Source organism: Choloepus didactylus, chromosome 10, assembly GCF_015220235.1.
Source record: "Choloepus didactylus isolate mChoDid1 chromosome 10, mChoDid1.pri, whole genome shotgun sequence".
NCBI classification, from domain to species: Eukaryota; Metazoa; Chordata; class Mammalia; order Pilosa; family Megalonychidae; genus Choloepus; species Choloepus didactylus.
In genome coordinates this window covers 91289949-91316124 of record NC_051316.1, presented here as the reverse complement: position 1 = coordinate 91316124, position 26176 = coordinate 91289949, and the positions used below count along the sequence as shown (strand labels likewise).

Here is a 26176-nt window from a genome sequence, read left to right as displayed (position 1 = left end):
AAAGTGTGAGAGATGGAGGTGGGGGATGCTACTTAAGGTGGAGAAGTCAGGTAAGGATTCTCTGAGGAGCTGACATTTGAGCTCCACCCTAGACAACGAGAAGGACCCAGCCTCAGAAGGAGTGTTCCAGGCCTAGGGAGTGTAAAGCTAAGGCTTGGAGGTGAAAACATGCTTGATGTGTTTGAGGAACAGCAGGGAGGTCAAGGAGGCTGGGCTGTAACAGCTGTTTTTGAGGCTCCCACAATAAAACTGGGACCCTATGCTTTATGATGCCCCAATCCTTACTATAGTAGAACTTTCTCTAAAGAGCTTACAGAAAAGTTAATGATCTTTTCTTTGCCAGAAAGTTCTGTGGAGCTCAAGTAAATGTGCTTTGGTTCATTTTGATGTTATCTTCAAGGCTAAGAGATGGTTCAACCAATCTGGCCCTATGGGGTCAGCCCACTCCCGGCCCCACTGTTGTGTTCCAGAAGGGGTGCATCCTGGAAGGGCAGCACTAGGCCAGGGAGGGTTAAACAGTGACACTGGTGCCACCACTCTCCCCTCCTATGCCCATGGCAGACATCAGTAATCGATCATGGATTATGGTACTCTGGATCGGTGGCCGCTGCTGCAATTGTTACCACTTCACAAAATGAAACCATTTACTATCCCTCGGGTGGCTTAAAGCTCACTGGTTAACCCAGGGCTGTTACAACCCACTGTCTCTGCTGTCCTTTGCATAGGAGACAAGTAGGATGAGCACCTACATCCCAAATTCACTGGTCCCTTTTTAGAGGACTCCAGAGCCCCCCTGTAGGCCCCTTTCTCTCCATATCCCCTGGTCAGTCTCTGTTCAAGTTCTAAACAGCTCTCAGGGGACCCAACAGCTGGCGAATGCTCCCGATGCCTCCTCTTGGGAAGTCTCAGGGTTCTGGAGTCTGGCCTACCAAGGCAGCAAACAATTTAGGGCCAAAGCTGTCCAGGGTGGGGAGTGGGTAAACGAGAGGGAGGGGTGGGCTGGGAGCAGGCGGCTGAGATGTTCATTTTCTGAATCCAGCCCTGGCCACAGCGGACGTTGTTTTCCTTCACCGCCTGCGAAGTGCCCGGGTAGTCAGCCAAGGAAGCCACATCCGCTTCCTCCTGTTTGTCTCTCCCGTTCTCACTCTCCTTCACATGTATGGCCCCTCCCTCCTCTGCATACACATCCAGGAGACCTCTCCTTCCCCTGCCCCACATCCAGCTCCCCAGCCAGGCCAATCCTCCTCTCCAAAAAGACGGATCTGGAATACACCACTGGTCTCCCACCTCCTGTCCCAGTCACCATCCCACCAGGCTCCTGCTTTAACGCTTGCCTGGTCCCATCCGCCCTCCACAGGGCACCCAGGGAGAACTTTTGAAAATGGAATCAGATGGGGTTATTCTCCTGCTTGAAGCCCCTCTGTGGCTTCCCACTGCACTTGGATTAAAGTGGGAAGTGAAGTGCCTGGCTCCCCGGATGCCCTGAGATCTCTGTGACCACACCCTCTCCCCCTCCCTAGCTCGTGGGACACCAGCCACACTTGCTGCCCCTCACCCATGCTTAGCTCATTCCTACCTTAGAGCCTCTGTCCTTGCTGTTCCCTCTGCCCCCATATCTTGGCAGGGTTGACTCCATCTCATTAGTCACATCTCTGTTCAAATGTCACCTCCTCAGAGGGATCTGTGCCGGCCACCCTGTCCCCATCTCTCCAGCACAATCAGGAGCATCTTGCTCTGTGCTGACTTTTGGTGGCCTCTGTTCAGAAGGAGAAAGTGAGGCCCAGGGCTCTTGCGCAAGTCTGTGATTTGTCCCAGGCCATGCCACGAGTAGAAACAGAGCCTGGACTTGAACTGAGGCCCCAGGTTCTCCGGGGAGAGCCCAGGCCCCCAGGTTGTCAGGAGCACAGCCTGGGTGATAGCAACCTGATGCCTGGGCCAGTGCCAGCTGGGCACTTAGCTCCCCCAGGCTCTTCACTGGGCACCCCGTGGCATCATGTCCTCACCCCCTCCCAGCTCGGAGATGCTGTTGGCATTGTCTAATTCTGACAGAGGGAGGAGGCTGGAGGCTTGGAGAGGTGGAACCAGCATGGGGGTCTGCAGCCAGCCTGGTGTCCCCCAACTCTGCAGACCCCTTGCTCCTGAATATCCCAGTCCCCACTCCCTTGAGCCCAGTTCATTGTAGGGAAGATCTGGATCAACAATGGGGCTGACTATGAAAGATTCCAGGTCCTTAAAGGTGATGCCTGTGAAAATCATAGTTACCTGGAAAATGAAGACAACATAGCACTGAGTGGAAAGGAAACAGCAGGGCAGAAATAGTACGTCCAACACAATTCTCTGAAGGAAAAAGTTAGGAAGGGAAAAAATTAGAGAGAAGGAGTGGTGATGGGAGTTTTGGGGTGGTGGGATCAGGGATGGTAGGTTCTTCTTTTCTCTTATATTTTCTATTTTCCAAATTTGATGTGATGGTCATATTACTTTTATAATAACCAAATAACCTGGCAATATGGTGTCAAAAACAATAGGGAGAAGCAGGAGGGATTCTGTACCCCCTAAAGTGGGCCAACCAGCAATCCTGGACCATCCATCACAGCTGTGGATGCGGAGGCAAGCCTCTTGATTAGAGCCACATCTTAATATTCACCAAGTGTTCTAGTTTGCTAATGCTGTGAGGATGCAAAACACCAGAAATGGATCAGCTTTTATAAAGGGGGTTTATTTGGTTACAAAGTTACAGTCTTAAGGCCACAAAGTGTCCAATGTAAGTCATCAACAATTGAGTGCCTTCACTGGAGGATGGCCAATGGTGTCCAGAAAACCTCTGTTAGCTGGGAAGGCACATGGCTGGCGTCTGCTCCAGAGTTCTGGTTTCAAAATGGCTTTCTCCCAGGACATTCCTCTCTGGACTGCAGTTCCTCAAAAATGTCACTCTTAGTTGCTCTTGGGGTGTTTGTCCTCTCTTAGCTACTCTGGAGCAAGAGTCTGCTTTCAAAGGCTGTCTTCAAAATGTCTCTCATCTGCAGCTACTCTCTCAGCTTCTGGGCATTCTTCAAGGTGTCCCTCTTGGCTGTAGCAAGCTTGCTCCTTCTGTCTGATCTTATATAGTGCTCCAGTAATTTAATAGACCCACCCTGAATGGGCGGGACAACACCTCCATGGAAATTATCCAATCAGAGTCATCACCCACAGTTGGGTGGGGCGCATCTCCATGGAAACACTCAAAGAATTACAATCTAATTAACACTGATAGGTCTGCCCACAAAAGATTACATCAAAGATAATGGCGTTTGTGGGGGCATAATACATTCAAACTGGCACACCGACCGAGCGTTTCCTGGGGGCCGGGCGCTGTGCTGACTGACACCTAGAAGGGAGCCATGAGGTGGGTCCTAGGAAGAGCCCCATTTTATAGATGAAGAAACTGAGGCTTGGAAAAGGGGTGTATACACTTGCCCAGGTCCCATGGCTGAGGGTGTGTGTGCATGTGTGCACGTGTGTGTGTGTGCATGTGTGCACGCGTGTGTGCGTGTGTGCATGTGTGTGAGTGCGTGTGCGTGAATGTGTGTGTGTGTGTGTGTGTGGTCTGGGCTCAGCCCTCCCCGTCTCTACAGCCCAGGCTATTGGGCCTCGGACGTGCTTGCTCTGGCTCCGGGAAACTCCACACAACCCATGGTGGGTGTGTGTGGGGGGGTCCTCCTCATGAATGTGTCTGGGGCACTCCCCCAAGATTGTCTGAAGCCCTTGGAAAGAAGTTGGGTCTCCAGGCTACTCTGGGAGGAGAATGTGACCGGAAGGGAGTTTTGCTCGAAAAGATAATGGAGAACAATTTGCCGAGGCTGTTGCTGCAGCGGTCCCGGCTGCATTTGGCTGATTGCAGGTTGGGGTTACGCTTCATTATTTATCTGTCTATCTATTTATTTCCCACCTTCCACACTGCAGAAAGCAGCCATTGTAATATTTAACTCTTGTCTTGCGGGGGAGATGCACTGCTTTCTTTCAAGCAGGGTCGCAAGGGACAAGGTTTCTATGAGAACTGACAGCCAGCAAATTCCAGAAAGTTCTAGAAGTTCAGGCCTTTGGGAAACCAAGGCCCTGACAGCATTGGGCTTACTCAGGACTCTCAGAGAATTAGAGGCTGAACTGAAATTGGACTCATGTGTCATGGTATTCATTCATTCATTCTTTCATTCATTCATTCATCAAATCTTTACTGAGCACCTACCGTGTGCCAGACCCAGTGCCGGTTACCAGGGTAACAGGAACTGAGGGAGACCAAGTGCTTGGCGTCTACTGGGGGACGCAGGCGTTCACCCAGGCTGGCGCTGCGGCGGGGCGGGAGAGAAGGTGGGAGGTGTGCAGAGAGGAAGCACAGCATCAAGTCGGGGAATGTTTTGCAAATGGCATTCAGCCTGCGGTATTCTTATGAAATGACAGATTTCTTTTTCCTCCCTCCCCTTTACAGAAGTGTAAGAATGCAATTGTTGAATCCAGGTTTTCCTTTTTCAATCTCCACCCTGTTGCAAGGAGCTGGCTCCTTATCCATCTTTAAAAAGTCAACCATATAAAAAACTGTTGCTTCCCATGGCTAGAAATTGTATGCATAGAATTCTGTGGACTCTGCCTGTTTCTGAAGCTTGATTCCACGGCTTTTTATCTGATTCCCCAAGGGGTCTCTGGCCCCCAAAGATTTTAAGAACCCTGTTTTTGATCAAGACTGTGAGACATCACTTCTACATAAATGCCTCAGGTTGAGTCACTGAATGGGGAGGGGGCACAGAGGGATCTTGGTACTTCCCCGAAAAACTCTTATCCATGTACCAGGAGGTCAGGTATTAGGAAGGACTTCCTGGAGACAGAGCTGAGTCCTCCCAAGAGTGTGCTGGAACTGCCTTCTTGGGACAGCTGGCTGGGCGGGGCAGTGTGGCTGTCTTCCTCTGTCGGGTTAGGCAACATCCCTGGGGCTGAGCTGGGCCTGGTGCCCTGACTCTGGCATGTGGAGGGCATCCTTTGTGGTCAACAGCAATGACCCCCATTTATTGGGACTCATTCAGTGGCCTTAAGGCAGGTGCTCTATTAGTTCCCAGTTCCCAGGTGAGCTAACTGAGGCTCAGAAGGGGAAAGTCACCTGCCCAAGGCCAGCTGCGGAGCTGGGATCAAACCTAGGTCTGATTTGGGAGCCAGAATCCTTCCTTTTTAGTTCTTTAAAGAATTAAACTCGTGTTTCATATTACAAAATCCATGCACACTGTGCAACCAGTGAAACAGTAAGCACAGGGATTAATCATGATGGAGATAACCTGCCCCTGACCGGCTCATCTCTACGGTGCGCTTGGCTCACTTGACTGAAGTGGGTTCCCCGCCAAGGGCAGGCAGTGCCTTGTACACCTGGGCAGCTTCTCACAGTGGGGCCGACGTGGTGGACTCCCGAGAGTTGTCATCCTCTGCGGTGCCTGGAGATTCTGGGGCTGGGCCCTGAGATCCTGACCATGCAGGTCACCCCTGAATAGCCAGTTGCCCATCCAGGCCTGCTGTTGCTTCCCATCTTGGGCCAAGATCCAGCAGAAGATGCTGAGGACAGCAAGGCCGCTGAGGGCCTCAGGCCTCCATGCTGACCCTGGGCTGCTGGAGAGGCAAGCAGGATGCCGGAGACCCGGCCCCTTCTTTCTCCATCAGGGCACTGGGCACAGCAGTGGCAGCACAGTCTGGGCTCCAGTTCTGGCCACCCCATTTGCTAGCTGTGTGACTCCATTCAACATTTGTTGAGCACCTACTATGTACCAGGCACAGTGGTGGGGCCTGTAGATTCAGGGGTGAACAGAAGATATTGTTCCTGCCTCAGTGGGCCAGAAAGTGCCCTGGGGGAGACAGACACTCATTCTCAAGGCACAGCTGTACAAGGGGTCGAGGCCCTGGCTGGGAGCTGGGGGCTGCAGTGTGTGTGCCAGGATGGGACCCAGTCTGGGATGGTCATGGGGGCCGTCTCCGAGGGAGCTGCACTGAAGCTGAGACTGAGGGTGAGCAGGAGTTAGGGGGTAAGAAGGAAGGGAAGAGTGAGCAGAACAGAAGAAATGGCCAGGTGAAGGCTCCAAGCCAGGAGGGGACTTAATCTTTCCAAGCCTCAGTTTCCCTACGTGTCAGGTGAACAATTCGGTGAAGTCTTGCCTGGAAAGTGTGCGACACAATGTCTGGCTCCCAGTAGGTGCTGTTATCCAGAAGGTTTAGAATCACCAGCCCAGGAAAGGCAGGCACGAAATCCCAGGCTTGTGGGGGTCCCCTGAGACCATCTGCTCCAGTGGTTGTCAACTGCGGTGATTTTGTCTTGCAGGGGACATTTGGCAATGTCTAGAGGCGGTTTTGGTTGTCACCAACAGCGGGCATGTGCTGCTGGCATCTAGGGGGCGAAGACAGGGGTGCTGCTCAACATCCTACAATGCACAGGAAACCCCCCCATGATAAAGAACTATTTGACCCAAAGTGTCAATAGTGTCAAGGGAGAGAAATACCAATCGAATCTAAGCCTCTATTTTCCCAGCAGGGAAACTGGGGAGTAGCGTGGGGGCAGGCATTGGCTCAGGGTTGCCCCCCAACCCCGTCAGTGTGACAGGACAGGGGCCATTGGTGCAGGTTTACTTGGCAGCCGTATTTCTGATGGAGGGAGGGTGCGGCTGGCCCAAGGAGACAGGAGGCCCCGGCTTGTTGGAACCTGAGACCCAGGCATGGGGCATAAGGGCATGGAATCACTCCTCTCAGTCATCTTGTCCTTCAGGGTAGCAGCTCTCTGGGATGCCTGCAGTGGGGAGGAAAGGGGTGTGCATCTGGTTTGGGATATGCTGACTCAGGCAGCTAGTGGGGGGTGGGAGGAGACAAGCGGGAGGCTCTTAGGGTCACCTCTAGGGATTGGACCCATTACATAAAATCCTGTGACCATTTGTAGGGGACTTATGGACTGGGGGGTGAGGGGGGCAGCCGGGACAGCTCCAAGTTCCCCCATCTGTCTGCTCCAGCTGCCCCGATCCACCTTCTGGTGGTGACAGTGGTTACATAATGTTCAGGGAGGGAGGTGCTTCCCCATGCTTACTACAGAGGTGGTACAGCCTGCTCTGGAGGGGCAGGTGAGAGGGGAGTCTGGGTGGCCGAGCCCTGGGTCTGAGCCCTGTTTCTGCGGCTAACTTGCTGTGTGACCTTGGGTCAGTCTCTCCCCTTCTCCGAGCCCCCGATTCCCCATTAATACAAGAGAGGTCAGAGCAGATCGGTGGTTTTCTAACCATCCCCATGAAGCTCTGTGTCCTAGCCAGGGTCTCTGGGGGCCCTTTCCTGTGGGGCTCAGGAAGAAGGCGGCTTTGAGCTGTCTCTACCCCTGCCTGGCAGTTCATGCTTTCATTCATTCATTCATTTCACTGGACAAACATTTCCTGAGCCCCTGTTATGGGCCAGGCCTCGTGCTGGGCATCGGGACACAGTGATGACAGGGAGCTTGCAGTCCAGAGCAGGCCACAGCCTCAAGACTAGGCATATTTGACACAGTGTAGTCCATGCCCAGCTGGGGAAGTACAGGTGGTGCAGGGGAGAGCCCGCGGCCTCAGGCTTGGGGAGCCTGAGCAGACTTCCTGGAGGAGGTGACATCTGAGCAGTGACCTGGAGGAGGAGTGGATTAGCCAGATGAAGAGAAGGAGGAGGCACTGTGCAGGCAGAGGGACCTGCAGGTGCAGAGGCCTGGAGGCTGGAAAGGACATGGCACGTTCTAGAAAGTGTGGCTGGGTGTGGAGATTGGGAATGGGGGGAGGTGGAGAGAGGAGGCTGGAGCAGAGGGCTGGGGTGAACTGGGCAGTGCTGCATCATCAGGCCAGGCCTTGTGGGATGGGCTTCCTGGGCACCTGTTAATGTGCTTGGGGGGGGCTGGGATCCCACAGTGACAGCCTCCTCAGTGGTCATCGGACAGGGCCGGCCTGCTGTGCTCACCCTCCTCCACTAACACTGCAGGCCCCCATTCCTGGCCCACCCCTGGCGGCTCACAGTGCTGATGGCTCCCCGGGCTGCAGTGTGCTCCATCTTCTCCCTCCTGAGAGCTGGTGCATTCTGAGCCACCCACAGGGACAGGTCCAGGAGAGCCCTTTGGGAGCATTTTGTTTTATCTTTATTCTTTTTAATGATGTTTTAGAATCACCAAGTAGCACTGTGGAGATATTAGAAGATAGGGAGAAGTACAGAGGGGAAATTGTCTCCCCTACTCCGAGCATCCCGAGAGGTTTGTACTGGTGGGGTGTGCCCTACATGCATCATTACGTCCCCTCCACCCACCGTGGTGCCAGGCCCATCCCCTCCCTCTACCCAGGGACCCATCCTGACTTAGGGGCCCAGGGTCATGGACTAATTCTTGTCCTGGAAACATTCCTTCTCTCTGGCTCTGCATTCCAGGCCCTGGTGTGAAGTTTTGAGCTGGAAACATTTTGAAACACCTGGCTGGGAAGGAAGCAAAGAGAAGGCAGCTTTGTGGGGAGGGAGTTGGAGAGGCCCTTGTGCCTTCCCTCTGCCAGGTGGCTGCTAAGGGAAGGGGCACAAAGCCTGCTTGGTGTTGGGGTCCCCAACTCTGCTACAAGCTTTGCTTCCTTCTGGGGGCTAAGCAGAGGCCAGTAGACCCCGAGGGTCCTGCCAGGACGAGGTGCCGGGATTCTGGGCGGGCCTGGGGACATCACGTGCTAAGGAGGGGTCAACGCCGGGGTCACAGGCTGCCAGGCAGGGCAGAGGGCAGGCTGATGGTTGAGCACACACTCTGAGACCCCCTTATTGCCATGGGACCTAGGACAGATTGCCTGACCTCTCTGTGCCTCAGTGCCTTTGTCTGTGAAATGGGGATAATTAAACCTACCGTGAAGAGCAGGCAAGGAAGGCTTAGCACAGTGCCTGGCATTGGGACTGCCGTCATGGAACAGCTACAAAAGATCCAAGCTGAGAGTGAGACCCACCAACGATCCCGGTTACTGGGCCAAGACCCAACCCCCTGGGCTTCTGAGCCCTTGAGGTGCCCTTGGGGCAGGGCAGAGAGGTGGCTCAGCCTTTTGTATGACCTCGGGCTGCTGTGGACACTGTTAGACGGTAGTCAGAGCTCCCCCCCACCCCCCGAGGATGGAAACGTCCCACCCACGACACAGTCCCGCTTCTCGGGTCTCCTCCCAACTTTACCCTTCACCCTTCAGGCACCACAACAACCCGTACCCCATAAGGAACAGCTGGTGTCACTAGCAAGAGTCTTGTTTTATTTTTACCATTTGCTCTCCTATCATTTAGGCTACAGAAGTCCTGAGGCTGCTGCCTTTGGGTGCCTCGTATGTCCCTTTAGGTGCTTGTGCATGTCCATCCCTACCCCGAGTCCCTTAGATTGTTCTCTAATGGATGGGAGAACAGTGGCTTCTCCACATTTTCCCTCTCTCCATGCACCCTAACCACAGCACCACAAACCAGTTCAAGCCCAAGACCCCCAGATCCTCTCCTACCTTAGAGGGGAGAGTGGAATCTTCACATGGATTCAGGTTAGAACAGAGAATGGGTGGGAGCAGGTGTGAAAGTCTTCAATGATCCAGTTGCTCTGAATATTGGACTTCGAGGACTTGGGCAAATGACTGTGTCTCTGAGCCTCAGTTTCCTCATGTTTAAAATGGGCATCCCCATGGTTCCTTGCTCACGGGCTGTCACGGGCATTCAAAGAGAGTAAGGTTTGCAAGGTTCCCAGCAAAGAGTCTGGCCTAGTGGAGGTGACTGATAAAAGCTGATCCCTCCCTCTGGCTTCCCTTGGTACCAGGGATTGTCCCCAGAGGAGTGTGCGTGCCAGGTGGGGGACGCTCAGCTCTGCACAGGCACCAATTCGGAACTGATTTGAAACAACACGTATTCCAGTCCACAGTAATAAAGATCATGCTATTATTATGTTCTGTAATAAAGATCATGCTATTGATTATGTTCTATGTGCCACCCTGTACCAAGTTGCTACATTCCTACAAGGTGGTGTGATAACTGTCCCTTCTTCATAGGTGAGGGAAACTGAGGCTCAGAGAAGCAAGGGCACTTGCCTGACATTGCTCAGCTAGTGGACGGCAGAGCTGGGACTCAGACTGCAAAGCCTTGCTGCCATCAGCTGGCTGGGCCCTGGGGATTCAGGACTGGACACGTCCAGTTGAAGCAAGCCAGGGTACCCTGTGTGCTCGCTGTGCTGTTTACACAGTTCCCTGGGAACAGAGGGGGGAGGTGTGTGTCTGTGCATATGGGGGCTGGAGTACAGACATGTGGGAAGAGCCAGCTGCCAGCCCCCTACAGCACTACCCACCAGCACTGCCCAGATCTGTGTTGCTGGAAGGGGCTCGGTGAAGAAGATGGGGGAGGCAGAGGTGGCTTGGGCAAGAGCACAGCTTTGGAGGGGTTGTTTGTGTGAGTTTTGTTTCAGCCCTCTGTGATGAAAATAGGGCTGAATGGCCAAGTGCTCTGTGTTCAGTATTTCGGTTAATTCTCATGTCGGCTCGGTAAAATGGTTTTCTTGGCCTCCTTATACAGATGAGGCTCAGAGAGGTGAAGTCACTTGTCCAAAGTCAGAGAGGCAGAGGTGAGGTTGAGCCCAGGCTTGTGATGTTCAAATCTGTGCCCAGGACCCCCATGTGGCAATGTCTCTTTGAACAGGGATTCACAGCCTCCTGCACCCTGGGCAGGTCCCTGGTGGGTGGGGGAAGTTGGCATCTCTTTTTACCCTCTCTTGCCTGGTCTCCAGGTATAAAGGCTTCATCAAGGACTGCCCCAGTGGGCAGCTAGATGCAGCAGGCTTCCAGAAGATCTACAAGCAGTTCTTCCCATTTGGAGACCCCACCAAGTTCGCCACGTTTGTTTTCAACGTCTTTGATGAAAACAAGGTGAGCAGGGGATTGATGGGGCCCGTACCAGCCTGGAGTTTCCTTCCCCCTACCAGCAGCCTGCTCAGCTCTGGTAGGCACCCACAGCATTTCCACACCCACTTTCTCCTGCCAATGTTCCCTTTTGGAGAAGGAATACACACAGGTGCACACTCACATGCACCCTTGTACACACATACACAAGCACATACAAATACATGCTCATGTACACACAGGCATGCAGACACGTACCCACATACGTGCATGCACTCAAGTCACATGCACACATGTACTGCATATGCATGCACAGATACTTGCACACACATGCACACATATACTGTGGACATGCAAATGCATGTACATACAGGCATGCAGACACGTACCCACATACGTGCATGCACTCAAGTCACATGCACACATGTACTACATATGCATGCACAGATACTTGCACACACATGCACGCATATACTGTGGACATGCAAATGCATGTACACACAGGCATACGCAGGCATCCCCAGAATGTTCTTTTAAAAGCATAAAATGCAAAATACCTCCAGGGATATCAAGAGGATTAATAATCATAACTGACAGTTATCAACATTTACTATGTGCTAAGCCCTTTACATGGATTGTTTTTATTGAGATCTTACAACTGTCTATAGTGTAGGTACTTTTAATACCCCAGTTCTGCAAACGAGGAAACTGAGGCTCTGAGGATCATATGATATGGAGTTTTTGTGGCAGCTTTAACTCAGCATAATGTCTTGAAGGTTTATCCATGTAGTGTGTACTGCCCTCCTGGAAATGACCACTGCAACCAGTTGGTGTATCCACTGTTGGTGTATCCACAAGTCTTCCAGATTCTGTCCCAGGAAGGCATTTTCCCTGGCTACGTAGTATTCGTAGGTGGATTTACTACACCTTGTTTCTGCACTCCCCTGCTGTTGGGCACTCAGGTTGTTTCCGTTATATGTCCCAGCTTCTTCCCAGGTGCCCCGGGCTGGGAGCCACACACTCTGGCCCTGCTCCAACAGGTTGTGGGTCCCTGGGAAGGGCTCTGGACCCCTTCTGGGCCTCAATTTCCACTCTGCAAAACAAATAGGCTGGCTTAAAGGGGCTCTTCCCTCTGCAAAAGCCTCTGAGCCTGCTGTTCAAGGCTGAGGGTGTTTCTGGCAGGTCTTGTCAAGAGAGGGTGGGTGCATGTTGGGGTGCCCGCTGGCTTGGGGCTCCACTGGGGGAGGTTCTGAGGCATTTGGTCGCATTAGAAGGGGAGTCAGGCTCTCCCCTTAGCCTTACCCCTATTTCCTGTCCCTCCCGCTCAGCTTGTCCCCTTTCTAATTCCTTCCCCCGCCACCTTGCTGTCACCAGGCTCAGTCTCTCCTTTCGTCTCCCCCTTCCTTCTCTTGTCACCTCAGCCCTTTGTTTCTGCTCTCTTCTCCTGGGTGCCCATCAGCCACGGGTTTCTGGCACCTGCTGCTGCCCATCACGGCCTGCCTGAGGTCTGGGCTGGCCAGGTGGCCCAGCACTGACCGAGACCACCCCTCTCCCTCTCTCTCCCGTCAGGACGGGCGGATCGAGTTCTCTGAGTTCATCCAGGCACTCTCAGTGACCTCGAGGGGAACCCTGGACGAGAAGCTGCGGTGTAAGTCCTGCCCTTTGGCAGTAGTTGGGCTCCACCGGGAGGTCCCAGGCCAGAAGGGAGGCAGCCCTCGGCCCTTGCCAGGAGAGGGCGCCAGACACACATGGCAGCAGCCGCAGAGGGCAGCTCTGCTGGGGGGGGGGGCGGCAGTGGCCTCTGGGCCAGTGGGCTCCATGGGGGTCCAGGGAAGCAGGAGACAGTCCCACCAGGGCCTCACAGTCTGGCCGGTTCTGCTTACATGGCAAAATAACCAGGGCAGGCCTGTTCAGGACTAAGAGAGTGGCACAGACCACCGTTGGAGGCCACCGGCCTGGAGGAATGAGGTTTAGTTAGGGCAGGTGGACGGGGGAGGGCTGTGGGGCAGCGGGCACTGTGGCCTGGAGACAAAGACCCAAGTTTCAGTGCTGAAGCCACCATGTAGGTGGCTAATATTATGATTCCTGATTTCACTCATTCATTTATTCCTCCCTTCACTCATTTACTCAGTAAGTATTGCATGGACACCACCACCCAGTTTCAGCACTGGACAAGAGACTGGGAATCTGCTGGTTTAGACAGGTTCCTGTTTTCATGGGCTCAGTCAGTCTAGAAGGGAGACATTCAAATAATCTCATAAAACTGCAACTGAGGCAGGAAGGGGGGTGGTGGGAGCCAGTGGTAGAGGAACTGACCTTGTTATGAGTCAGGAGGTGCTTTCTTGGGCTGAGCTCTGAAGGGTAGGAGTTGGCCAGTTAAGGAAGGAGAGGAGAAGGTTCCAGGCAGGCAGCAGCACATACAAGGCCCTGTGGAGGGAGCAGTGGGAGAAAGACTCAGAGGTGAGTGGCTGGAATGCAGGTGCAGGAAAGGGGATCTGAAGGAGAGAAGATGAGAACAGTCTGAACCAGAATCCACTGCTCAAAAGACTTTTACAGTTCACTCCACTGGCAACAAGAACCCCCTGCAGTTAGCCCTGGTTGCAATGGCGTGAGTCTGTGTGTTTGTCCCTGTTTGTTGACCACATGAGAAATGGGGTCACCTGGTCCCTGGCTGTGTGTTGAGTGCAGAGAGGAGAGGAGGTTTTGAGGAGCCTCACTGGTTACTTGCAGGGGCCTTCAAGCTCTATGACTTGGACAACGATGGCTACATCACCAGGAACGAGATGCTGGATATTGTGGATGCCATTTACCAGATGGTGGTGAGAGGCCTGGGCTCAGCGGAGCAGGGGGTGGCACAGGGCATCAGATGCAGTGACTGTTCCTGAACCAGGGGAGCCATGCTGGGTGGCCGCTCTCCTGCCTGGAGCTACTCTGGACATCTCCACTTTGTACAGGAGGGAGGCGGGGGCAGCTAGTGGGGCAGGGGTGGGTGGGATGTTCCAGGCCAGAATGGCAGAGCTGGTGGGGGCATGGCGGGGAGGGGGAGTAGGCAGTCCTCACCTGGAACCAGCCCAGGTCTGGGGGGCAAAGGTTTGGCCAAGAGCCCAAAGCCCGGACTGCCAGGAGCCGAGCCTACCACCCTGTCCGTCCCTGGCAGGGGAACACCGTGGAGCTGCCCGAGGAGGAGAACACCCCTGAGAAAAGGGTGGACCGGATCTTTGCCATGATGGACAAGGTGAGGGCTGGGGTGGGGCTGGTCCTTGGCCAGGGAGTTAAGGTGTGGGGGGCAGGGAGTAGAGACCCTGGGACCTGGGCCTGGCTTTGCCACAGACTGCCTAGGGGTTGGGCTCAAGGCAGGGGATGTGGGCTGCTATCCTTTCACCGCATTTTAAGTAAGTTTACCTTAACACTTTTGTTTCCCTCCCTGATTTATGGATTTTATTGTACCTTTTTTAAATGCAATTTTATTGAGATATATCCACACACCATATAATCCATTCAAGGAATACAATCAATCGTTCACAGACTGTTTTCTTTAATCGAGCATTTCTTAACCCCACCCCCAGTGGTTTTGTTTTGTTTTTGCTGTGGACCCCTTTGGCATTCTGGATCTATGGACTTCTTAGAATAATGTTTTTAAATGCATAAAGTAAAATTCATAGGATCACAAAAGCTAATTAGTTTGCAATATAGATGTAAAATTGTTTAAAAAAAAAAAAATGAGTGATACAGTGTTAGGTGGGCTTCTTTATTAATACATTCAATAACCAGAGGCGGCAGTGGGTCTACTAACTCCGAAACTGCAAAGTAGCAATGGGAGTACCCGATGGCTGCCACAGCCGTGGTGTGTTACGAAGAGAGCTGTGGTCCCCATTGCTGACATCGCCCCAGGTGCTGCCGGTTCTACTGGGGACTGTTCCCTGCATTCATCAGTGAAGGAAAAGCTAAATTCCAGTTAGAGATTAGTGAATAGAAAGACCTAGTTTTTTCCCCATCCAAATTTCAAACCTGCTGAATTCTAGTCACAAATCCTAGGCTAAGAAACCCTTCAATGAATCAAACTTTTTTTTTTTTCCTAACTGAGATTACTTTGTTTTAAATGGAAATTTGATATCATGATGGTAAGGAAACCCAATGTTGCTTGCCTTAAATAAAAGGATACAAATAATTACAGTGAGTTTTTTTTTTTTTAAATACATTCTGACTTGATACAGTTGCCTGCCCTGAAATCTTTGAGCCAGAGGTCTGTACATTCTTGGTTGACAAAGGGAAATTAGCACATGTTAGAGATGTGTTAAAGACACACTAGGCTCAGAGGGAGCCAGTCTCTTTGTAATTATCAAAAGATTTATCTATGGAGAGTAGAACGAGAGATACTAACTTGTGCCCAGTGTGATTCAGTGATGCCAAATGTGCTCCTTAAATCTGCCTTGTCCTCGCCTCCCTTAGTTTGGGAAACAGTCACACCCTGGAGTCAGACTGAGTTGGGTGTAATTTCTGGCTTTCCCCCTTACCAGCCATGGGACCCTGGGTAGGTGATTGTGCCTCAGTTTTCCCATCAGTAAAATGGGGGTGAGAGCAGCACCGTCTTGCTAGGGTGGCTGTGAGGATTCCACGGGGTCAAGTCTGTCCCATGCTAAGTGTGGGCCAGGCGTGAGGCAGGCTGTCCAGCTTTGTTGGTGTGGCCAGAAACGTCCTCGCTGTTTTCCCTCTCTGGGCCTCAGGAGGTAGAGTGGGGGCCTCCGAGGCCTTCTTCTTTCCGCCTCACGGGTTTTTTTGAGGATGCTCCAGGGAAGGGATTCAGGCTCCAACCATCCCCTCCCCCAAGAGACCTCCAACGTCCCTCTGTGCCCTGGCCTGAGTCCCGCCTGGTCCAGTGTGGGCCGCCCAGGAGTGGTTTAAATACCCCCAGAGAAATGTGTTAGGCTCTTAGCCCTTTCAACTTAACCACCATTCCTGGGAATTAATAATAGCAATACCCAAACTGATGGGGTTATGGGGTACTTCCAATTTGCCAAGCACTTTATGTGTCTTAAGCTCATGGAGCCCTGAGCCAAATTACTGGGGATAATCACAGATGAGGAAACAGAGGCCCAGAGAGGTGGGTCACACGCCCAAGGTCACCCAGCAGCATCCAGATCTGATGCCAGCTCTTTTTATCCAGCGAGCTGCAACACCTTCCTCTTGATCTGATTTTAGAAGCCCTCTTGGAAACAGCCCTGGGCTGGGCTTGGGGAGGGGGTGTCCAGGGTCCAGTTCTGCACCTTCAGTCTCCACCTCCAGCTCCTCCTCTCTGCTTACAGAATGCTGACGGGAAGCTGACGCTGCAGGAGTTCCAGGAAGGCTCCAAGGCAGACCCCTCCATCGTGCAGGCGCTGTCCCTCTATGACGGGCTGGTATAGTCCAGGGCCCGGAACTGGGGTGAGTGGCGGGGGACCTGGAGCCTGTAAGGGAGGGGGTGTGAAAACCCAACCACAGGACACCAAGGGTTGGCAGGCAAGTACCAGCGGGGGCATAGCCAGTGGGTGGGGGGAGACCTAAGGGGCAGGGCCTTCAAATTGGCTAAGCCCCTCTGGGTTTTGTCATTTTCATATACTCAGATTCAGCCTGAGAGTTTTCTTGAATACAAGTTTCCCTGGCTTGAAACCACTTTGGAAACCACAGTTCCTGTTAGGGGCAGGCGCTGGGAGAGCAGGGGTTGCCATCCATTCTCTGCATGGCCAGTCGAAGACCTAAGCCCCTGCCTCTCTTGCTCAATAGCTCAAATGTGGTTTCCTTTTTTATCCAGTTGGATTTGATGTAAGTGCAGAATGACAGCGTACCCCAGTGGAGGCCTCTGTTGCTGACAGAAAACTGTCTTCCTTTTTCTTTCTTATTCTATCTTACCCTCTTTCTGCCTTTTCTCTGTTATGTTCTCCACATCAGCTGAGTGTCCAGTTATAGACCTTCTTGTACACGTCTTTTGGTGAACAAATGTATTCATTCTGCTGTATATACCTAAGGGGAGAATTTTTTCGTGGCATAGGACATGTGTATATTCAGCTTTGGTAGGTACTGTCAGACAGTTTTCCAAAGTGGATGTACCATTGTGCACTCTCATAGTAGTGTATGAGCTCTCCAGCTGCTTCACATCTTGCCAACACTGAATATTTTCTTTTTAATTTTAGCCATCTGGCAGGTGTGCAGTCTTAGCTTGTTGTAATTTTAATTTGCATGTCTCTGATGAGCAGTGAAGCTGAGCACCATATCATACGAGTATTATCCATTTACTATCATCTTTTGTGAAGGGCTGTCTTAGTTGTATAAAACCTAACTATAGTCTAATGCCAAGTAAGACATCATCACAAAACAGCAGCTTGAAAGAACAAACGAAAGGAATCTGGGCCCAGCTTGGCTGGTTGCCTCTGGCTCAGGCTCTCTCATGATGTTGCTGTCAAGTCATCAGTAGGGTGAAGAGCCATCCCGGGTGCCAGGGACTGTCCTGGATTTAACTCAGGAGGTCCCCCATCCCAGGAAACCCCTCAGTGCCAGGTAGATGGGGGTGGTTGGTCACCTCGCTGCTGGACAGGGCAGTGGCCACAGCTGAAGGCTTGCCTGGGGAGATCCACTTTCAAGCTCACCCATTGTTCTGGTTTGCTAAAGCTGATGAAATGCAATATACCAGAAATGGGTTGGCTTTTACAATGGGGATTTATTAACTTACAATTTACAGTTCTTAGGCTGTGAAAATGTTCAAATCAAGGCAGCAGCAGGACGATGCCTTCTTCCTGGCGAAAGGCTGCTGGTGATCTGGGACTCCTCTGTCACATGGGAAGGCACCTGGCAGCGTCTGCTGGTCCTTCTCTCCCAGGTTCCATTGCCTTCAGCTTCTCAGCTTTTCTGTGTGTTTCTCTTTCTTAGCTTCTGTCTCTCTCAGCTTCTCTGGGCTTTTCTGTGTTTTTCCTCTTAAAAAGGACTCCAGTAAGAGGACTGAATGAGTGAGTCACATCTCAACTGAAATAACCTAATCAAAGGTCCCACCCGCAATAGGTCTACACCCACAGGAATGGATTAAACGTACATGACCTTTTCTGGGGTACACACAGCTTCAAACCATCACACCTATGTAGTGTGGCAGGTCTGGACCCCTCGCCATGGGGCCTCTGCACAAGGCTGCCTCATAACACAGCTGCTGGCTTCCCTCAGAGTGAGAAATCCAAGACAGAGAGAGCTCGAGGTGAAAGTCACTGTCTTTTTACAAACTAATCTTGGAGGCAACATCCCATCACTTCTTTTTCAAGAATGTCTTGGCTCTTTTGGGCTGTTTGCATTTCTATATAAATTTTAGGATCAACTTATAAATTTCCACACACACACGTACAAGCTGGTATATTGATTGGGATTGAGTTGAATCTACAGTTTAGTCTGGGGAGAATTGGCATCTTTATAATGTTATCTCCCAATCCATGAAAATGGTATACCCCTCCATTTTCTCTATAACATTTTATTGTTTTCAGGTAAAAGGTCTTTCCATCTAGTGGTAGATTTATTACTAGATATTTGATGGTTTTGATGCCATTGTAAGTAGTAATTTTAAAATTGTATTTTCTGTTTGTTTCTGATAATAGAAATTCAGTTGGTTTTTGTTTATGGACCATACATCCATGACCCTGCTAAATTTGTTTGCTAAATTTGTTTACTAAATCTAAGAGTCTGCCTGAGGTTCTTTTGGATCATCTACTTTTATTTCTTCCTTTCCTACCCTTTTGCCTTTGTTTCTTTTTCTTGCCTTGTTGTGCCAGCTCAGACCTCCAGTGCAGTTTTGACTAAGGGTAGTGATGGTGGGCATTCATCTCTCATTCTCAATCTCTAGGGAAAGTTTTCAGTAATTTACCATTAGCTATGATGTTTGTTGTAGGTCTTTTGTAGATAGACTTTATCAGATTTGGAACGTTTCCTTGTTTTCTAGTTTGCCATGAGCTATTTGTTTAAAAAATCATGAATGGTGTTTAATTTGTTTTTCTGCATCTATCATGAGTGTTTTTTTTCTGCATCTATCAAGATGCTCATGTGATTTTCCTCCCCTTTTTTTTTTCTGTTAATATGATGAATTGCACTGATTGAGTTTTGAGTGCTAAGCCACCCTTGCTTTCTTAGAATAAACTATGCTTGGCCAAGATGGGTATCCTTTTTATGTATTATCAGATTTCATTTACTAATATTTTATTTAGGAGGCCTACACTGTTTTGACGTTTCTATCACTTTTTTTTTTTTTACACAAATTCTTTTTCGTTGAAGAGAACTTAGCAAATATATTTAAAAAGAAAACCTTGGTAAAAAATTAATTTTAAAACACCCTCATATAGAACCCAGGTACAACCACATTTTAGTGTACAAAATGATTCAAAAAGAATCGAACATTTACAAAAACTTAATACTCAGTAACTAGGTCACAGATGGACATGCACTCAAAACCAATTTGTAAGGGAACCATTTCGGTCATTTCTATAATCTCACAAACACCCAGTATGCAGCCCTGGGTCCCAGGAGCACGTGGATCTGTTGTCTGATTCTTCCAGGCCCCTTTTGTGGTCACCAGCAGTGGTCCCAGTGGCAACTGTCACAATGACACATTGCTCTGTTTCCTCAAGGCTGTGGGAAAAAGTGATACGAACATGGGTTTTCTACACAAGAAAGAAAGTCACATGCTATAATTAATTTTTAAAGTATGCAGTTATTTTTGAATCACCCATTTGCTTTTTTTCTCACAGTTTTCTATGAATATATATGTATATTTATTTTCTCAGCAACGAGTCCAAACCATATGTTGTTCTATGCTTTTTTTTAATGAACAACTTATAGAAAAAAAATTTTTTTCCTTTGGAGATTCAACACTAAGAAAATAGTCTTTTAATGTGTGTTGCTCTACTTGGTTTAAAGTTCATACCCTGTTGTGTCCACACTGGCTTTCCTTTATATGATTTGTGTGGACATACAGCTTACCTTCACCAGTGAGATGCTGACCAAGAAGATTTAACTGTTTTCATGATAAGCTTTTCAGAATAGAGTAAGGGCCCTCACGTGACATGATCCACCTTTCTATAGTTCTGCCCTTAAATTGCCCTCCTCTTTCTCTAAGGCTTTTCCTGGCACCTACACAATAATTATATCCAGTATGTGTTCTATCATTTTTGTGATATATTGGTCTGCTCAGATCCCTGATGCATCATAATTTTAGATAAATTATTGTTATAAAATTTTTTAATTATTCAGGACTGAGATAATGAATATTTTCTATATCATTAAATGTTGCTGGAGATCATTTTTAATAGATGCAAAGTATTCTATTATATGCCTGTACCATAACCAGTCTTATGGTATTGGGCATATAGGTTGTTGGAAATTTGGGGGAGGGATTTAAAAAAAAAAGAAAAACCTTTTCTATTATGGAAGCATTCACTCACAATGGTAGAGAAAAGGCTATAAGCAAGCTCCACGTACCCATCACTCAGCTTCAGCATCACCAGTTCGTGGCCAATCTTGTACCGTTTCTATTCCCTTCCCACACACATATACCCACAATTGGTTGCCTTGAAACAAGTTCAAGATATCATATCATTTCATACATAAATATTTCAAAAATATATTTCTAAAAGATAGGGATTCTTCAAAATAATCCACAATACCAAACAAAATTAATTCCTTAAGACCATCAAATCTCCAGTTGGTTTTCCAATTTTCTGCTATGTTGCAAAATGATGATGCGCTAATGTTGTTTCCTTCTTCATTTGTTAGCTGGATACCTGCTACATAGGGAAACTTCACCTCATCAACTATTTGGTTACCACGAGGCCTAATTTTTATAGGAAAGGCAGGATAGATGCTTTCTCCTTACTTACCTGTTTTCAAAATGATGAGTTGGTTTCTAACATCCTGTAGTGGTAACCAGTAAAGTTCTTTGTTCTTTAAATTTCATTATGAATTCATGGATTTAAGAGTATTTGATGAGTTTCATGTTTGCAGTTTTCAGCTAGCTGAAACAAGACTGCACTGAACATTCTCTCCCATGAGCCTTCTGTCATATCTTAGTCAAAGCTCACTTGACTCCACTCAAGCTATTGCAAGAACAGGGCAAATCACCAGGGTTCACAGTAGTTCACTGTGGGAGGCCGAGAACGCGATGAGCAGCAGCAGCCAAGCCTCCTGGCACTGGCCTGGGGAACTGGAAGACTGAGAGGACCCAGCCACTCTCTCCGGGAGCACAGGTCTCTCCCTTGGGGTGCTCTGGCCTCTCTCTGGGCTGCTGCTCCAGTTTCCTCTTTCATGAGCCCTTCTGCTCACTCCATTGCCACCTAGTCCTCAATGGCCAGCCCAACTGTGGCCCTGGGACCTTCCTTCTCCTTCAGGACCAGTTTCTCTAGTTCTTATTCCTAAGAGAGGAAACTGATTGGCCCAGATAATTTTTTCAAGTCATCCTGCACAAATCAGGGATCAGGTGCTTATGTCTGTCCAATCAGAGGGGAGCAGAGACATGTGATTTAAAACATGGCTGTTGAGTCAGAGTCAGGAAGGAGCTGTGGCTGGTGCAGAGAGTGACAAATATGACTCTACCTCCTGCATTATTTCTAATGGTTGCAAACCATTTTATTCCATGGGTATGTTCTAATTTATTAAACCAATCCCCTGATTTTGCACACTTAGGTTGTCCCCATCCCTTTTCTGCTATTATAGATGATACCATAGTGAATGTCTTTATATTTATTTCTTGAGGATAAATACTAAGATTCCAATGGTTAGATCAGAGGGTATGCGCACTTGGGAGACCCCTGACCCCTAACGCCTCGTTGCCCTCTGGGTGGCCCTCCCACAGTGTGGGAGTGAGTCCCCGGCCGCCAGCTCTTACCCTGCCTCGCTTCCTTGTGTCTTCCAGATCCCTGGGAACCACTCGGCTCCTCCCGTGCCATGAGGCCACCTCAGCCCCGACCACCGCCCTCATGTGTCCGCCCCGCCTGTCTCCGCACCCACATGGCACCCATACGCGGCAGGGCTGCACTTGAAACGTGAGGCCCTGGCTCTCCTCCCGCCTTCCCTGCACCCAGCCGCCGCCTGAAGCCACTGCCTCCAATTGCCAACAACCTCTGCTTGTGGGGGGTGGGGGGAGCAAAACGAAACAGAAAAGGCTACAGCCCTCTGCAAAACCAAGGACTCGGCCGCTTCACAGGCAGCCTCTCCGTTCCTCCTGCTCTCTTGCGTGTGTGCTTTTTTTTTTTTTTAATTTCAAACAGACATTAAAAACAAAACAAAACAACTACCTTCTGTCCTAGAAGATACGGAATGACAGACGGGGAGAAGGCCTTGGGGACCTCGGAGAACTCTGCCTCCCACCTCGTGCTTTCGGCAGCCAGAAAGGCTGCTGGAAAAGCCCTGGCCTCCGCCGCGGTGGGGGGCTCAGGAGTGTTTGGGGTGCCTGCCTGATTCACGTTATTTGTCACTCCATCCTTTAGCAGCAAAACCACCCTGCGTGGCTAGGATGATTACTTATGATGATGATTATTTTGTGACAACAGTATTGTGCTTTTTGTGGGGAAAGTGAGTTTTTTTATACATATATAATTGATATCTTTTATTTATTGGGTGTTAACTGTTGCTGCTGCCTCGTGTGTCCAATCGGGGCTCCCGGTTTACATGTGCACGTCCTCACCCACCTGCCCCACACTCACCTGGGAGGATGGTGGCCTGCAGTGGCCAAGAAGCCAAAAAAACACTTTTTTTTTCCCCCAGATAATGTGTTCGATGTTTGGAGATGGGAGGGGAACATCTTTTGGTTTCCCAACTCTTGTTTTGATGTTTCCAATAGCATGGAAAAGGAGAAGGCTTGTCCTAAGCTTGGGAGCCAGGAAAGAGGGAATTAATTGCATACAAGGCAGAGGGTAAGGATAGGTGTTCTTTGCAAGCAAGTTAGCAGAAGTAACTAAAGGATGCCTCCACCTCCTTGGTTTTTTGTTTTTTTGTTTTTAAATAGTCGGTGAGCTCTCACCCTTTATGCTTTCCTGCCTTCCTCTCTGCTTTTACCAGTGGACCACATGGCATCCTTCTTCCCTATCCCTCTCTTAGGTCAAATGCTTGGAAGGACTGTAGATTCCATTCTGGTAGGTCTTGCTACACCGAGCTGCAGCCCATACACCCTTACTGGAGCCTTCTCACTCTGCCTGCCACTGAGACAGGTGCGGCCCCAGCACAGCCCCCAGGAGTGTTAGATGACCCTGGACCCAAGATCAAGGGTTTCAAGGTCTGACTCTTGCTCTGTGGCTGTCCTCCCTGGGCCTGGGGTACCCCATCTGTAGAACCAGGAGGCTGGGTTGGTTGGTCTAGAAGGTCCCTTTCCATGTTGACACTGTATGACTCTAAAAGCCTGGGATTCAGTCTCCTAAAGCCCATGATTCTGTGGTCTCTGGTTCGGTTTGCAAGATCCTAGCAGATGTGAGGACCGTCTGACCAGCAGCACAACTCCTGTATTGTCACTTGGCACAAGCCCTCAGAGAAACAGCAGCCACCAGTCACTGGTGTGTGGGGTTGGTCCCAGGGACCAGGATGTGTCAGATGATGCACTTTGTCCCTCCCTGCAGCACTTCCTTGTTCCTCCTGAATTCTAGAAGAGCCAACTCACCTATGTTTTGGGATTGGACTAGTCCTCACCAAGAGAAGGTTTCTGGGGGTGAGAAGGAGCATCCAGACCGCTTGGGGGCAGGCCTGGGTCTAGAATTCTTGTTTCTTCTTTGCAGAGTCAGCAGTCTATCATTCTCCTGCTTAGCCCAGCCCCAAGGGGAAAAGTTGGCTCTCAGTTCCTGCTTTGGGTTGTCTTTGGTCTCCACTTTGCACTTTTCCCAGGAGGCCAGAGCCTCTCCTGCTAATTAACCCTCAGCACATAGATCTTCAGCCAGAGAGAGCCCTCTGTTAAAGAGAGTAGCTTTAGCCAATGCGGGCCTTGCATGTCCATTCCTGTCAGTTGAAAACTCATAGCCAATGCCAGAAATACTTTGTTGCACTGGCAGACCCTTTGCTGCACTCTGTCTCGCTGGTAAGCCCCAGATCCTGCAGGGATGGGGAACTAGAGTTCTACCTTCATATGTGATTTTGAAGGTTGGACTCCTTGAGGCCCCTCTGGGTCAGCTTCCTGCTCTGGCCAGTGACCTAGGAGGCCTGGGACTCACCACCAACTGCTGTGGGTCCTTGGCCTGGCTCTGACCTGGGGCCGAAGGGCAAGGGATGAACTTGGTGACCTGGGATTGAAGGGGATGAGGAGGGGCCTTTCCCCGGGTCAAATTAGTTCTCTTTGGCCTCTGCCTGAGCCTCAGTTTGCTCTCTGGTCAGACAGGAATGATACTGCTTTACAGCTTATTTTGGAGGTATCATAGAAAGGAGCTTGTGGCTGAGGGTTTTCCAGGGTTAAGCATGTGGATCCTTCTAGCTAAGGCAGTCAATTCCCAGACATCTATTGAGCATCTGTGTGTGAGGCCTGCCTCCCATCCTGTTTGCCCTTTGGCCTCTTCGTTTTGAGCCACAAGTATGGCTTTGGCCACAGCAGACAGTATCCTTGGTGACCCGGGACCAGAATGCCAGTGGGCCCCATGCCTCCGATACAGCCGAGAGCTGTCGGCAGGGCCACCCCTCTTCCTGGTGGGGTGCCAGACCCTGGTCATTTTTGGCTTAAGGTTGCCAGGCAGGGACAGCTTTCTGTCCCCTTCTCACCAGGCCTCTAGTCAGGGCACCCTCGGAATCCTAAGCAAGGCCCCTCCTGAGCAGCCTGTGGACCTCTCTTCCCAATGCTGTTTTCCCCACCAGGTCCCCAGCAGATGCTGCTTTTTTTAGGATTCCAGACTGGAAGCTAGGCTCTTGTTCCCCTGCAGATCCAAGCCTCCTTTCAGAGGTATTGGAACTAGCCTCAGGCAGTTGTCTGCCCTGGCCTCTTCCTCGTGGCATCTGCTCCCACTTTGTGCTGATGGTGACTTAGGAGCATTTCAAGGTTTTCCATTGACGAAATATCTAACCAGGCAACGTTTAAATAACATTAAGGCAAATGTATGTATCATCCTTTACACAAACATCTCTTCTCCTTGAAAGCTTTTGACATCCAACTCTAGAGGACAGGTGCACCTGGGCTTTGGGAGACATTGTCTCTTCTCTGGGAGGTGGAGATTGGGGTGTCGGTGCCCCCCTCTGGGGGGGGGAGGCAGCCTCTGTCTGGAGAAGGCCCTCACTGCCAACCAAGCGGAAGGCTTCTCTGTTCCCGAGGCAGTGTCAGCTTCCAAAGGAACAAAGGCAATGGGGAGCGCCCCCTGGTGCTGCTGAGCCGCAAAGGCATCTGGGAGCTCCAATCCTGCCCAGCAAGTTCAAGAGTGAGGCTGGAGGGAGGGAGGTGGAAAAAGGGCTGTGATTTCACGAAGGTCCTGGGCCTCCAGCCCCACTTTATTGGCAGTGTTATCTCCCAGATGCCCCTATTTAGGTCTTCCCCAGGGCTAGTAAGTTAATTAGTGTAAGGGCACTGTGATGGGAAGCCTCGCCCACTCCCCAACCCCGTTTTTTAAAAATATCTGCAGAATAAACCCAATGATTGATTTTTGAATGAATAAAAGGCTTTTGTTGAATAAACAGCTGGTCCCATCTTCTGTCTTGGCATCTTGGAATTTAGGCTCAGGCTCTGTCTACTCCCTGGGCGTGGGATAAATGCAGAATCCCCCCCCCCCATGCATTTCCCTATGTCTCTCAGTGGTCCCTGGCCCCAGGGAAGGCCACCTAGGTCCTAGTCTGACTCGGTGACCTTCTTCCTCTATGACCTTGGGCAAGTCACTTCCACTCATTGGGTCTCAGTTTCTCCATCTGTCAGATGGACACAAGAGTTGCTGCCCTGCCCACCTCACAGGGGTGTTGTGAGGACCACATGTGAGTAAGCGAAGCCCTTTGCAGGGGTGAAAGGCCAGTGCCAGAGAGCAGTGGTCTGAGCTGTCATGGGGCCCCACCCAGAGCCTGCAACTTTGAAAAGGAATTTGGACAACTCTTGCAAAAAAAAAAAAAAAAAAAAAAAAAGCAATGTTTCCAGCTGTGGCTATTTGTTTTCTTTCCTACTTGCCTTCCCAGCCCCCTTAGAGTCCCTTTTTGGGCTGTTGTCCTGTCTGAATCTGCTGGTGTGTGTCTCTGGGGAAGGGGCACCCCCTTGCCCTGGTGGTGATGGCTGGGATAGGTGAGGCCAGGGGTGGACAGAGCATGCCCAGGCCTCCAGTCCCCCTCCCACTCTCCTGCTGTATGTCGTCCCTGTCATGCCAATTAAACATGCT

The 26176-nt window shown here is 50.4% G+C and overlaps 1 protein-coding gene across 1 annotated transcript in view; it reads left to right on the top strand.

The window, feature by feature from the left end:
* The window catches only part of NCS1 (neuronal calcium sensor 1), a 56556-nt gene extending 30628 nt beyond the window's left edge, over positions 1-25928 (top strand). The window contains exons 3-8 of the mRNA XM_037798313.1: positions 10754-10892; positions 12435-12513; positions 13596-13684; positions 14023-14100; positions 16169-16286; positions 21775-25928. Coding sequence (XP_037654241.1) covers positions 10754-10892; positions 12435-12513; positions 13596-13684; positions 14023-14100; positions 16169-16267 — 484 coding nt within the window. The 3' untranslated portion in view covers positions 16268-16286; positions 21775-25928. The remainder of the gene's footprint in view (positions 1-10753; positions 10893-12434; positions 12514-13595; positions 13685-14022; positions 14101-16168; positions 16287-21774) is intronic.
* The last annotated feature ends 248 nt before the right edge of the window (positions 25929-26176 follow it).